The 15,104-nt window shown below is 44.9% G+C and overlaps 1 protein-coding gene across 1 annotated transcript in view; it reads right to left on the reverse strand.

Annotated features, from left to right (window-relative positions):
- Positions 1 to 13,052, reverse strand: part of LOC124620110 (two pore potassium channel protein sup-9) — a 166,717-nt gene extending 153,665 nt beyond the window's left edge. Inside the window, exon 1 of the mRNA XM_047146780.1 lies at positions 12,926 to 13,052. Within this exon, the coding sequence (XP_047002736.1) occupies positions 12,926 to 13,052 (127 nt within the window). The remainder of the gene's footprint in view (positions 1 to 12,925) is intronic.
- Positions 13,053 to 15,104: the final 2,052 nt, after the last annotated feature.

The raw sequence follows: 15,104 nt of genomic DNA on the forward strand, positions 1-15,104 counted from the left end.
GGTGCTTAAAATGTGATACTTGTACGATTTTCCCACGGGTTGTTACAATAGGCAATTTCTCTTGCACTCTTTCTATGTACTGGGTTTTCTCATACGAGATTTGCAGGCTAGTTCTTTGTGCAATTCCGTGTAACTTCTCTGTCATATGCAAAAGCTAAACACTTCACATTGAATCTATTATCTTTTCTAATGCCAATTTGGGTTCCTTTGACTTCTTTTTCCCGTGACCTGATAATTTTTTCAAGAATAATATTAAAGAGTAATGGTGAAAGTCCGTCACCCTGTCGCACTCCAGTTTGGATTTCAAATGGTTCAGAGATATCCCCCATAAATTTAACCTTGGAGACTGTGTCAGTTAATGTTTGCCGAATGATTGTTCTTGTCTTTCTGTCAATGCTGCATTCTTCCAGCGTGTTGCAGAGCGCTACTCTGTCTATTGAGTCTTAGGCCTTTTTAAAATCTACAAAAGTGACCACTGTGTTTCGGGTGTTTCTCATCTGGAGAATCATTTTCAGATTCCAGATCTGTTCTATGCATGATCGTCCCTTGCGAAAACCACCCTGGTATTCTCCTATTTGTGGGTCAGCTTGTTCTTCTAATCTATTGATGAGAACATTTGATAGGATTTTATATGTGACCGGCACGAGTGAGATACCCCTGTAATTATTTGGTTCAGTTTTGTCCCGTTTCTTGTGGAGTGGATGGATGAGTGCATATTTGTTCTGTTTCCCAAATGTTTAATATGATTTTGTGGATTTTTCCTGTTAATATTTCATCATTTAGTTTCCATAGTTCTGCAATAATTCCATCTTCTCCTGGGGCTGTCATTATTATTATTATTGCTGGTGCTGGTGGTAGTGGTGGCGGCCGTAGTAGTAGTAGTAGTAGTAGTAGTAGTAGTATGTACTACCTATGTGCTAAGGATACTGCAAAGTTGATTCCCTAAGGACGTCTGGTTAGAAATAAGGATCTGAAAGCCTGAACCTTACCAGGTGAAACAAATAAAAGAACATTATAACCACTGTACAGTTGCGTGATATTTATTGTGAAGGCAGCATCTTGAAACTGTTTAGATTCCTATGCTGCGTGTTTTGTTGGAGATGAGTAAAGCAGCCCGGCTTGTCGCCCGGAGTGAGCTGCCGACCGCCGGAGGAAGACGTACAGTAGCGCAGACTCCAGCCGACAGCGGGCCTGCTCGATTACGTGGCCTGCGTTGGGAATGTACCCGGCAGCCGGTCGCTGCTCTGTTCCTCCCCCGCACCCGCACCTCCACCTGTTGCTGGACGGATCGCTGCTGCCGAGAAAGGCGGCCTGTATCCGGCAAGCGGCGTATGTAGCCCGGCCCCCACTATCAGGAAAAGGCGCCGGCCGGCCCTCTGAAGGGACGACGTCCGCACGCTTTGCTGTCGTGTAAAGGGCGATAGCGGCTGTCCGCCAGCAGGGCTGCTAACGCTACACGAATGGAAAAGCTGCTCGTGCCAGAGCCCTGCATGCCGGCGACCCGCGCAACACTCACGGCGCTACTGGAGTGCTTCCACTTTGGTCCAAAAGCACTGTGCTGCTCCCACTAGTGGCGACCGAGCGCGGTGGCGCAGTGGTTAGCACATTGAACTCGCATTCGGCAGGACGACGGTTCAAACCCGTGTCCGGCCATACCAATTTAGGTTTTCCGTGATTTACTGAAATAGCTTCAAGCAAATGCCGGGATGGTTCCTTTGAAGGCACATGGCCGACTTACTTCCCCATGCTTCCGTAATCCGATGCGATTACCAACCAACTAGTGGCACAGTACCGCTACTCTAGCCAGTTACTGTCACATGCTGTCCGTGGAAAGACTGGACACTTCCTACCGGAGGTGGCAGTAGAAATGCCTATTAGGGACCATTCTATCGGAAATGTTTATATTTTGTAGAAACGCTGTTAATATTCGTAAATCGATGTTATACTCACGATATACTGACACTCCAACACATTTCAGCAATGTATTGGGGGATTCATAATTCTCTTTTTTACATGCAGGGAAGTATGGAGGTAAGAAATCTCGTAGAGGGTCTCAAAACATTTGCATCTAGGAAACCCCAGGTAGAGAAATAGTGAATCAAGTTTGAAAGAATAATTGACCACCGGCAACATCCTACCCCTCCCCCAGCCCCCCTCCCCCCACCAACCTGATTCTTTAACGAATCTAACTCTCATAAAACAGCTCCAAACCCCAGACGTCTGATTACTTTACAGACGACTTTTTGTGTAAAGTATGGCTGAAGACGCAAATCTCTAATTACATGGGTTTTAATATGATTTTCATGATTGTGAGGAACCGATGTGAGCCGCGCTGGATTAGCCGAGAGGTCTCAGGCGCTTCAGTCACAAACTGTGCGGCTGGTCCCGGCGGAGGTTCGAGTCCTCCCTCGGGCATGGGTGTGTGTGTTTGTCCGTAGGATAATTTAGGTTAAGTGGTGTGTAAGCTTAGTGACTGATGTCCTTAGCAGTTAAGTCTCATAAGATTTCACACACATTTGAACATTTTTTTGAACCGATGTGGGTGTTAGTTATTACGATTAGTCGCTATCGATATTCGGGAGGATGAAGTAATCGGAAGTAGTAACAGAAAATACCTTACAAAAAATAATATTCGATGGACGCTGAATTATTCAGAAATACTAACAACAGTTCCGCTACAAACGATAAGTTGTGTAAATTCTTTGCTAAATGCATAAATAGTACTTCATATTTCTTTACGAAGTCCAATGTCAATTACAAGAGGTCTATTTTTTTTAAATTCGGTAATCGTAGGCCTGTGTGGTATGGTCATATGAAAAAATTAACATTGGATGCTGTCTGAAAACTGGGTAGCGAATAGAGATAGTAGCTTTCCTTTTTTTTTTCTATGTTGTCGGTCTTCTGACTGGTTTGATACGGCCCGCAACGAATTCCTATCCTGGGTCAAGCTCTTCATCTTAGAGTACCACTTGTAGCCTACATCCTCTCATTCTGCAAACATCCCCCAGGCTGTGGCTAAGCCATGTCACCGCAATATCCTTTCTTCCAGCAGTGATAGTTCTGCAAGGTTCGCAGAAGAGCTTGTGTGAAGTTTGGAAGGTAGGAGACGAGATACTGGCAGAACTGAAGCTGTGAGGATGGGTCGTCAGACGTGCTTGGGTAGCTCAGGTGGTAGAGCACTTGCCCGCGAAAGGCAAAGGTCCCGAGTTCTAGTCTCGGAAGTTTTACACCCTCAACTGTTTGCTGGATGTGCTGCAGTCTCTGTGTTGCTCTACAGTTTTTGACCTCTACAGCTCCCTCTAGTATCATGGAAGATATTCCCTGATGTTTTAACAGATTTCCTACCATCCTGTCCCTTCTCCTTGTCAGTGTTTTCCACATATTCCTTTCCTCTCCGTTACTGCGCAGAAACTCCTCATTCCTTACCTTATCAGTCCACCTAATTTTCAACATTCATCTGTAGCACGACATCTCAGATGCTTCGATTCTCTTCGGTTCCTCTTTTCCCACAGTCCATGTTTCACTACAATACAATTATGTGGTCCAAACGTACATTATCAGAAATTTTTTTCCTCAAATTAAGACCTACGCTTAATAAAAGCAGACTTCTCTTGGCCAGGAAAGCCCTTTTTGCCAGTGCTAATCTGCTTTTGATGTCCTCCTTGCTCCGTCCAGCATTGGTTAGTTTGCTGCCTAGGTAGCAGAATTCCTTAACTTCATCTACTTCGTGACCATCGATCCTGATATTGAGTTTCTCGCTATTCTCATTTCTGCTACTTCACATTATTTTCGTCTTTCTTCGATTTACTCTCAACCCATATTCAGCTCTCATTGGACCATTCCATTCAACAGAACATGTAATTCTTCTTCACTTTCACTCACATAGCAATGTCGTCAGCGAATCGTATCACTGAGATCCTTTCACCTTGAATTTTAATTCCGCTCCTTAACTTTCTTTCATTTCCGGCATTGCTTCTTCACTGTATAGATTGAACAGTAGGTTTGAAAGACTACATCCCTGTCTTGCGCCCTTATTAACCCGAGCACTTCGTTCTTGGTTGTCCACTCTTATTATTCCCTCTTGGTTCTTCTACATATTGTATATTATACGTGTCTCCCTACAACTTAACCCTGTTTATCTAAGAATTTCGAACATCTTGTACCATTTTACATTCTCGAACGTTTGTTTCAGGTCGACAAATCCTAGAACGAGTCTTGATTTTTCTTTAGTCCTGCAACGTCGAGTTGCCTCTCTTGTGCCTTTAATGGTCTGGGCAATTTGCACACTGTGAGCTACTGCCTCAAGACATATACACAGTGTAACTATAATACTTGACTTGTTATGTCAACGGTGAGCGTAACATTATTCCTCTTAATGGCTAGATTATGATATTCTAAATTTTTAAATTACGTCAATAATTAAACGAAATTATTAAAATCAGACTCTTTTCCCCTTGGAAGTCAGTAGGTAGGCAACCTGCAGTTGAATTTGGGGGACTGGGTAATTGTATTAGCCATTTGGTGATAAATCGAAGACAGGAACCCACATTCGGGAACATCGACCACGATAGTAAATTGGGGCAGGCATTACTCTGAAGCAGAAGAAAGCGGACCACGTGTCCCTGAGGTTGTCTGGAGTATATATTAACATTTATGCCGATTACTTTTCGAATAATAAACAGTTTGTATTGTATTGTATCATATTGAACTGGGGACCTATTAACGATGCAGAGGCTTCGAGCACGCCGTAGCCCTCAGTGCCTCACAACCCCACAACAGGCTACAGCAGTCCACTCACCCCACCGCCGCCCCACACCGAACCCAGGGTTACCGTGCGGTCCCGTCCCTCAGTGGACGCCCAGGAAACGTCTCACACCAGACGAGTGTAACCTCAATGTTTGCGTGGTAGAGTGATTACGGTGTACGCGTACGTGGAGGCAGTGTTTGCGCATCAATGGCCGACCGAGTGTAACTAAGGCTGAATAAGGGGAACCAGCAGGCATTCGCCGAGGCAGATCGCTTAAAAAACCATTCACAGACTAGCTGGCACACCGGACCTCGACACTAATCCGCCGGGGGATTCGTGCCGGGGACCGACACGCCTTCCCGCCCGGGAACCAGTGTATTAGACCGCACGGCTAACCGGGCGGCCATAAACAGTTTACTTACTTCATTTGGCTGCTCCGCATATGACACAATTGCAAAGAGTAGTAGTAAATAAGAAGAATCCGAGAGGGAAACTTGTTTTTGAATTGTTTATTAAACGGCAACAATCACTAAGTAGTCACACCTAAGCACCTGTTTCATCTGTAAATTGCTGCAATACCAATGCTGTCGTGCTTCATCCACGCGTTGTCATACAAACAGTGTGCAGTGTATCCTTAAAGAGGACTCCTCTCGTTGGCTCTAGAAAAAAAAAGAAATATGTAAAAGAGACGAATTCAGGAAGTTTGGCGTCCAAGAATGTGATTCACTTCGATCGACCAATCTTTACGCTGAACAGAAGTAAGAAAGATCAGACATTTGCACTATATTAACCACTACACTAGCCAGTAGTGTAACTCTGAATATATTGATAAATAAGACAGAAATGTGAGGTGTTCCTGCTACAGTGTTTTACCATGTCGACTCACAATCCTTAGTGACCTGGCAATCTGCCAACTTGCTGTACGATAAGTAATGAAGTAGAAGATACATCGAGACACAATGGAAACTAAACAAGAATGCACTCAGTGCCTAAAAAGAGTGAAAATTGCTTAACCGAGATGAATTAAGAAAAGGGAAGCTTTCAGCCATGAATTCGACTTGGGGCAGTACGATGAAGTTTACCGTATTTTTAATGGTGGAGTCGTGATGCTCGATGATTGGCAGGTAACAACCAACGTAGTTGCTGTAAGAGTCTTATTACGAAACATGTTAATGAAACCGGACTGACTTTGCACGCGGCTGCTTCCAGGGTAATTGAAGACATAGTTTGTGTATGAAAATGGCAGTAACTTCCACACTACTACTATCCGCTATGATGGTGATGGTTGTGGGAATGTTTGAGGGGGACTAAACAGCTAAGGTCATCAGTCCCCCAGTCCGCTATGAGAAGAGATCCAGGATCTGTAACAAAATTGGCTCGGTGAGTGTCTCTCTGTGCCTTTGTAAACTGGGGTGCCATATCACAGCGTGTGTCCCGTTTTATATTAATCCTACAAGGGTTCCGTTTTTTCGATTGACGAACGGAACCATAATCGCTGATTTAGTTGAATGGCTTTAATTAATTAGCAGACAAATCTACGACTACTGTCAATGAACTCGGAATTATAGAAGCAACAAAAATCTGTGATTTAAATTACAAAATCCACTCTATTCGGTTCTCTTTATTTGTGACGGTAATGGAAGTGAAATGAGCGTACGGTATTGTGGGCCGGGTGTCCCCCATTAGGGGAAGTTGGGCAGCCAAGTGCAAGTACTTATTGCATTTGACGCCACATGTCCGACTTGTGCGTCGGAGATGAGGATGAAATGATGATAACACAACACTCAGTCCCTGAGCGGAGAAAATCTCCTGCCCCAGCCGGGACTCGAACCCGGGTCCCATGGCGTGGCATTCCGCCGCGGACATTTGTGTCGATGACTGGACTGGACATCCGTTGTGGCTCCGCCACGTATGTTGTATGCCTTTAAAAAGTCTCTGCTTTTCTGGCTTCCTTGGAGGTGTGTACTGCATCCGCTAAGATGTGGGAAGTGTTTTAGCTAGTAATGTTAATATATGCGCTAACATGAATTATTATCAACATATCTGCGGCTGTGTCACTGAGAAACATCATTAACATTGAAACTTTCCTGGCAGATTAAAACTGTGTGCCGGACCGAGACTCGAACTCGGGACCTTTACCTTGCGCGGGCAAGTGCTCTACCATCTGAGGTATCCAAGCACGACTCAAGAGGCGCGAGTTTTGCTTGGATAGAAGGCAAAGACCATGAGTTCGAGTCTCGGTCGTGCACACAGTTTTAATCTGCCAAGAATTTTTTCGTATCAGCGTACACAGCGCTGCATAGCGAAAATTTCATTCTGCATACACACTGATTACAGTGACTGAAAAGAAAACGGAAGAAGCCCAGGCATCTGATGATGCACTGATGAAAGCGGGACAGTAAATCGTACCCTGAATCTGCGCTATGAACTTGGGAGTGTCGTAACATGCCGGAGCTGTTAGCTCTGCTCACCATAATCCCGGTGTAAAACGAGCAGAGAGTTGTCACCGTATCTGGCTGCCATGAAGTACGATGCTCGACTCGTTCTTAGGACTCTGACATTGGCCACTATTCGACTGTTGTCGTCAAGAACGCAGCCTGCGGAGAGTCGATGTGTTCAGCACTAAGCCCTGCGATGAACTTACTCCTAAGTCAGTAAGGAACTGCCTGCCCCTTTCTCCCTACCAAAGAAAGCTCGACCAACAATCCTCTTAAAACTTAAATCTGTCCGCTGGTGGCGTGGCGTAATTGTTTCCTTAACAAAATATCCTGTCAAGAAGAGGCAAAACGTTAAAACCAAACGATCTCAGTTTTCTCCCCTCTCTCCCCTCTTTTCTATGTGTTACGACCTTATGACCCCCATATCAATTTCACCAATTTTTGTCCTCACACAGCAGCTAGCCTCGTATCACATTCCCTAGGAAAAGCTAAAAACAGTTCTCGAGGCTAACCAACAATTTGGCGGCAACCTCTGAACCTATAATACGTCAGAACAGTTTTGCCATGTTTTTTTTTTGATAGCTGGGAGATGTTTATCTGCTGAATGCACTTTTGTTAACATGCTTCTTGCGCCAACTTCCTGCAGACAGAGTTCTGGAACGAATGCTTTCAGGTTGGTCGTCTAGTGTGGAAATAAGCCATAAACAAAACAACAGGCGGGAAGTTGGCGTGATGCTCGCTTGGAAGCCCTCTATACCTGACTCTTACCCAGTCCACATTTCTGCAAAAGGCTGTGTTCCCTCGGCTCATTGGGAAGCGTTTTTTGTCATGCCTGTGACATCTACCCCATATCCTCAGCACTTCATGATTGTAAAGCTCACCGAGAAAAGCAATGAATATAACCATCACCAGGAATATTAAGGAATGTTAAAAGAGACATAAAGACAGCACATACACTCATGTTCAGAAAAGCAGAGCACCTTGAACGACTAGAAATAGGATATTCATATTCGCAGGACATTTACACTAGTATGTTCTGCAGAAATGATTAGCATTTCGGTCACCCCGGTTCAGCAAGTGCCCTGTTGCCTAGTGTGCACATGGTCCGCCATGGGCCCTGAATACTTGTTCCATGCGTGATGCCATCGATGAGTATAAGGCAGGAAAAGCTGCATTCATCTGGTTCCAAAGTTCGCCTGTAGTGGTTGGCACTGGGTCAGAGTGCTGCACAAGTCGTTTCACCATATCCCACACATTTTCGATTGCCGACAAATCTGGTGATCTGCCGGACCAGAGAAAAAGGGTGACGTCCTGTGACTCCAAGAAGGCACGTGTTTGTGCAGCAACATGTGGTCGTGCATTGTCTTGCTGAAAAATGGCGTCTGAGGTATTGTTCGGAAACGGTATGGCTACGAGTCGCAGGATGTCATTCACACGTCACATTGGTCACAATGCCCTGGACACACATCAACAGTGATTTTTGGCTGGCACTGTATGTCTTGTGCCAATGCAGTCACTATGATGCCGCTCCCTCCTCCCCCCTCCTCTCCCCCCCCCCCCCACACCCTGCTGCAAAAAATGTGTGCGAATTACTAAGGGACCAAACTGCTGAGGTCATCGGTCCCTAGACTTAACACACTATTTAAACTAACTTATGCTAGAAACAACACACACATCCATGCCCGAGGGAGAACTCGAACCTCCGGCGGGAGGGACCGCGCAATCAGTGACATGGCGCCTCAAACCTCGCGGCCACTCTGCGTGGCCTTGTTGCACCGAACCAAAATGTGGCCATCATTTTCAAATTAACGGCACCTGGATTCGTCCGGAAACACTATCTGATCCCATTCCTGTCCCCACTGACTTCGTCTCGTACACCATTGTCCTGAAGCATGTTTCTGCACATTTGTCAAAGGTAGGCGGTGAAGTGACCGGAGTACACATAACCTGTGCCGTAGTAAACGGCGACGGATTGACACCCCTAATAGTGTAAGACGTGTTACACTTATTCCACTGTTGCGCCAGAGCCGAGAAGGACTCGGATCAGTCCTGCAATGCCATTCTCATGAGGTGTCGATCATGTCGGGGGAGGGGGGTGGCCTGGGTGGAGCGACCTGACCCATCTGGTTGTGTTCTACAGCCTTCCGTGTGCCACTCCCCACACACCCGTTGCACTGCCGAAACACTTCGCCCCACACGATCAGCAATTTCTCGAATGGATGCATCGCATTCTCTCATGCCAAAAAAACGCCCCCTTTCAAACTCACTGACCTGACGGTACGATTCGCGCATACGTCTGCCTGGGATCCCGCACATCTGCTCAAATCACACTGATACAGTACCGTCGGTTTATAGCGACAAAGAGAGCCGCAGGCACATTTTACCGTTAAGTGGTGTTGCGCAGCGATATCGATGTTGACCTTTAACCTGTGGGCTGACGTGGTTCAAATGCTAATGTACATGTCCGGTGAATATGGACGTCCTATCTCTCATCATTGAAGGTGATGTGTTTTTTATGAACATAAGTGTACAATTACTGTAATCTCACTAATCCATCAAAACTCTTATATTTTCAGAGCCTATTTAATTCTCCTCCAGTCAAATTATTTATTGCAACATAAAATGAAGGGAGATGAGCCGAAGAGCCTGCTACTTTTCAGACACAAAGATACAGGCTGATCTTATCAGAGACAGTCTGCCGTAGAAATGGTAAACCCATGTGACAATACTGCCCGTACCCCAGCATGGAGCATGTGGTACTGACGGTCACTCACTCACTCACCCACTCACTCATACTCACACACACACACACTTATTTAACACTCGTGCGCGCGTGCCTGCTTTCGTAACACGAGCGGGTGTGCGATGTACTTCGTACCCATATAAAGAATAGCTGTCTTTATGTTACGAAGGTAAACATTTATGACCAAAATCACTGTTTAATCTTAGTTCAATTAAAATAAACAATAAAATAAACTTATATTTTATGAGCTAAATTACTCAGGTTACCCTCCATTCAGAGGCTGTTGCACGCAGCGACCGTTATTTTGATTTGTAAATAATAGATTTCAGCTATCAGTCGTCCTTTGGAATTTTTGTTGGCAGATCTAGATTTAAGCTAGTAACTAGCCATTCTCAATTCACTATCTTTTTTGGTCAATGCATGTAATGCCTGTTGGTCTGGCTTTGTACACAGTTCATGGACTGTGTACAAAGCCAGACCAACAGCCATTACATGCATTGACCAAAAAGGGATAGTGAATTGAGAATGGCTAGTTGCTAGCTTAAATCTAGATCTGCCAACAAAAATTCCAAAGGACGACTGATAGCTGAAATCTATTATTTACAAAGCTAAATTACTGATTAATTAAACAATAATATAATAAATTTTCATTGTATCACTCTGTTACCTCACAATAATGAGTCCCTCGGAGCATTAAAAACATCGTAATTGCATCAGATCCCTTCTAAAGGCTTATTCGATTACTAATTGTCTCTTAGCTAACTGCCTCATTGTTGAACCGTGCTGCTCGCTCGGAATCTGGGTCTTTTCTTTCACACATCGCCTAGCTCTGTGTTATTTTACATTACTTCTGCTCATGGACGTATGACAGTGTAGCTTATCTCTGTATTAGCTGAAACAGTGATGGAGTAATAGATACCGGCTTGCAACTGTGAAACAACAATGGAATGGTACAAGACAATGTTATTTGTGGTTGGACCATTTTATACATAGGCGCGCCCGTTCAACAGTTAAGGATTGATTTTTCACTGTTACTTATATTGTACAAACTGCTGCAAGTTATCAAAACTTATACCTTATAAATCAATCTGTTAGTTGGAGTTTGTGCTTGTTGCTTGCAGTACTCCAGTGTACATCCTTTCAACAAAAACATCATAAATGCTGTTACATATGTGAAATATTTGACGGCTGTAATTGAGTTTCACGTTTCTGACACGAACCTATATTGTATAATATCCAGTGATTGGTGTAATCGATATTAGGGGAAATAAATGTGCAAAGTTTCAGGTACTAATTGAGCACATTACTACACTCATGCTCATAAATGAAGGATAATGCCGATACATGGTGAAACAACGCTCTGGTGGGCGGTTTGCGGGTTTAAATCACATCGGGGTATGACCATGCGGTCGCACGGAGGCCCTGGCAGCAGTCCACATACGCAGAGGTGTGTTGGATCACGTAAGAGGACGATGCAGCGAGTAAGTGTGCAGACGTTTTCAGACGAGCTAATGGTGACTGGCTCTGAGCCACAGAACACGTATTGATGATGTTATGAAGGGTAGAATACTAGGGCGACTGGAGGCTGGTCAAACACAGCAGGTCGCTGCATATGTCCTCCGTGTGCAACAAACTGTGATCTCAAGATTATGGCAACGATTCCAGCAGACAGGAAATGTGTCTAGGCGCTACAGTACGGGACATCCACAATGTACAACACCACAAGATGACCGATATCTCATCATCAGTGCCCGCAGACGGCCACGCATTACTGCCAGTAGCATTGCTCGGGACCTGACCACAGACACTGGAACAGTTGTCTCAAGACACACAGTCGACAGACGACTGAACAGACATGGCTTATTCGCCCAGAGACGTTCAAGGTGCATTCCACTGACCCCTGGTCACAGGAGAGCCCGTAAAGCCTGGTGTAAAGAACACAGTACATGGTCATTGGAACAGTGGTCCCAGGTTATGTTCACAGACGAGTCCTGGTATAATCCGAACAGTGATTCTCGCCGGGTTTTCATCTGGCGTGAACCAGGTACCAGATACCGACCACTAATTGTCCTTGAAAGGGACCTGTATGGAGGTCGTGGTTTGATGGTGTTGGGTGGGATTATGATTAGTGCACGTACACCCCTGCATGTCTTTGACAGAAGAACTGTAACAGGTCAGGTGTATCGGGATGTCATTTTGCACCAGTATGTCCGCCTTTTCAGGGGTGCAGTGGGTCCCAGCTTCCTCATGATGGATGATAACGCACGGCCCCACCGAGCTGCCATCGTGGTGGAGTACCTTGAAAAAGAAGATATCAGGCGAATGGAGTGGCCTGCCTGTTCTCCACACCTAAACCCCATCGAGCACGTCTGGGTTGCTGTCGGTCGACATATCGCTGCACGTCTTCAAACGCCTAGGACACTTCAGGAGCTCCGACAGGCACTGGTGCATGAATGGGTGGCTATACCCCAGCAGCTGCTCGACGACCTGATCCAGAGTATGCCAACCCGTTGTGCGGCCTGTGTACGTGTGCTTGGTGATCATATACCACATTGATGTAGGGGTACATGCGCAGGAAACAATGGCGTTTTGTAGCACATGTGCTTCGGGACGGTTTTCTCAACTTATCACCAATACGGTGGACTTACAGATCTGCGTCGTGTGTGTTCCCTATGTGCCTATGTTATTAATGCAAGTTTTGTGTAGTGCCACGTTGTGTTGCACCATATTCTGCAATTATCCATAATTTATGAGCATGAGTGTAGATCAAATGAATTACATCGCCGTGGGATACCTTAGCGGTATTAGGAATTGAAGTTGGGTCTTCCGAATGGCAGTCAGACATTCTGACCACACAGCTATGGAAGTGGATAATTTTTTTTACGTCTTCATCTTGAAAAACCAGCGATGTGAAAAGATGTATTTAGGTATATAAAGTAGTTGAGCGAACTTTAACTGTATGAGGCGAGAAGTGCCAAGAAGTGGTTGGGCACTAACCTTCAAGAGTTTCCCAACGCTTCTTCTCAGTCTCCGATTCAAGGGCGTCAAAGACAGCAGCTCCGACGAGGAGGTAGGTGAACGTGCAGACGATCAGCGAGAGTGTCCGGACGTTTTGCTTCTTCATCGTCCGGGGCGCACCATGCTGGCGGCTGAGCGGCGGCTGCTGCTGCTGCTGCTGCCATGGCTATCAGGCCGGCCGCTCCGGCGCCCGCCACCCGTCCGCTCGCGCTACCACCATCCTGCCAACACGACAGCACACGGCTCTGCTAGTAGGAAGGCGGCTAGGTCGGCGCTGCTGCTGCTGCTGCTGTCGCTGCTATGGCTATCATGGCTGTCATGCTGGCCACTTCACTGCCCACTATTTGTCTGTTCACACTACCACCATCCTGCCAACATGACAACACACACTGCTCTGCCAGAGTGGTGTGTAAATAAGAAGGCAGTTGAGTGGCTGCTGCTGCTGCCACAGCTATCAGGCTGGCTGCTCCAGTAATCAAAACCTATCCACTCATGCTATATAATGATTCATTGTTTAAAGTCAAGAACATAAATGATGTCCAGAGAGTACATCACTAGTGTTCATGATAAAAACAGAGTAAGATACTTGAATCATCTGTTTAAAAACAGTGAGGCATGATTGAATCTTGCTTCAACTACTGTCTTTCGCTCCTTGTTCACTCTCTCAAATAGATGTGCAGAGAAAGAGGTTCTGTATTTAATTTGTGATATACTTAATGACTGGTAAATAAATGTTCAAAATGTGTGTGAATTCTTAAGGGACCAAACTGCTGAGGTCATCGGTACCTAGATTTACACACTACACACTACCCACTAACTAATGCTAAGTACAACACACACACACCCATGCCCGAAGGAGGACTCCAACCTCCGGCGGGAGGGGCCGTGGAGTCGTTGACATGGCACCTTTAACCGCGCGGCAGTAACTGGTAATCGTTATCATAATTACTGTAATCCTGTCCTCCTATCCGTGAGCCATTTATACGTTTACAGCTAATTAAACAATTGGCAGTGGTCGGTTTGGTGATGTGGTGTTTGTACTTCATCACATATTCACCATACGAGTCTGCAGTCAAATTTTCTTTTTACACGGTCTTATTATCATTGCTAGTATTATGCAAATCATCTGTTACATTGTGCTGCTTTCCAAAGACGATTTCTGCACCTGACTTTACCAAGAATTTGGGAATCTCAGATGATGTGATATTTATTCAACACAGTATGGGTTTCATTTTATCAGTAATATAGAATTCTATGTGACCATTTCAGTATTATTAAAACGTGTCTTAATGTCCAAAAATATCTAGGTGGAAGCTGGCATCAACATTTAGCCAGATTACTGCTTCCATTGGTATCTAGATAATGTGTTATGAAAGAGTTTGTTTACTGTATCTTATTCAGGTTGAGATACTACATTACATTAAATGTGTACCTGTGCTGTTATTAGGAATCTGATACTAGAATGGTTCTGCAGTCCTGTTCTAAATGTTTAATAGTACATAGACCATTAGTTATGCCTTGAATATCATGAGTTTATTTTACGCACATCTTTACCCCCTCCCCCCTCTTTTTAAACTTATACATTTCCATGATGTAGGAATGGTTCAAATGGCTCTGAGCACTATGGGACTTAACATCTGAGGTCATCAGTCCCCTAGAACTTAGAACTACTCAAACCTACCGAGCCTAAGGACATCACACACATCCATGCCCGCGGCAGGATTCGAACCTGCGACCGTAGCGGTCGCGCGGTTCCAAACTGTAGCGTCTAGAACCGCTCGGCCACTCCATCTGACATCTAGGAATGTTTTTAACTATTTTTAATATATATCTTGCATTGTCATTAGACCTAATACTATAATAAATCAGCACATATGGTAAAAATATTAAATAATATATATACCATGGGACAGGACATGGAGACATTGAGCTTATATTACTCACATGTCTGTTCCCCCCACCCTCCTTTATAAACTCTTACACATTTGTATAAATAATTCAAAAGCCAAGAACTCTTAAACACTGTTTACCAGATGACCGGTTTCAACACACAAAGGATCTGTGAAGATATAACATGTGAAGGTTTGAGGGAGGGCTTACATGAGTTACACTATATACATTACTATTTGTACAGCACCACGTGCCTGAGTGTAGCTTA

Source organism: Schistocerca americana, chromosome 6 (assembly GCF_021461395.2).
Source record: "Schistocerca americana isolate TAMUIC-IGC-003095 chromosome 6, iqSchAmer2.1, whole genome shotgun sequence".
Taxonomy (NCBI): Eukaryota; Metazoa; Arthropoda; class Insecta; order Orthoptera; family Acrididae; genus Schistocerca; species Schistocerca americana.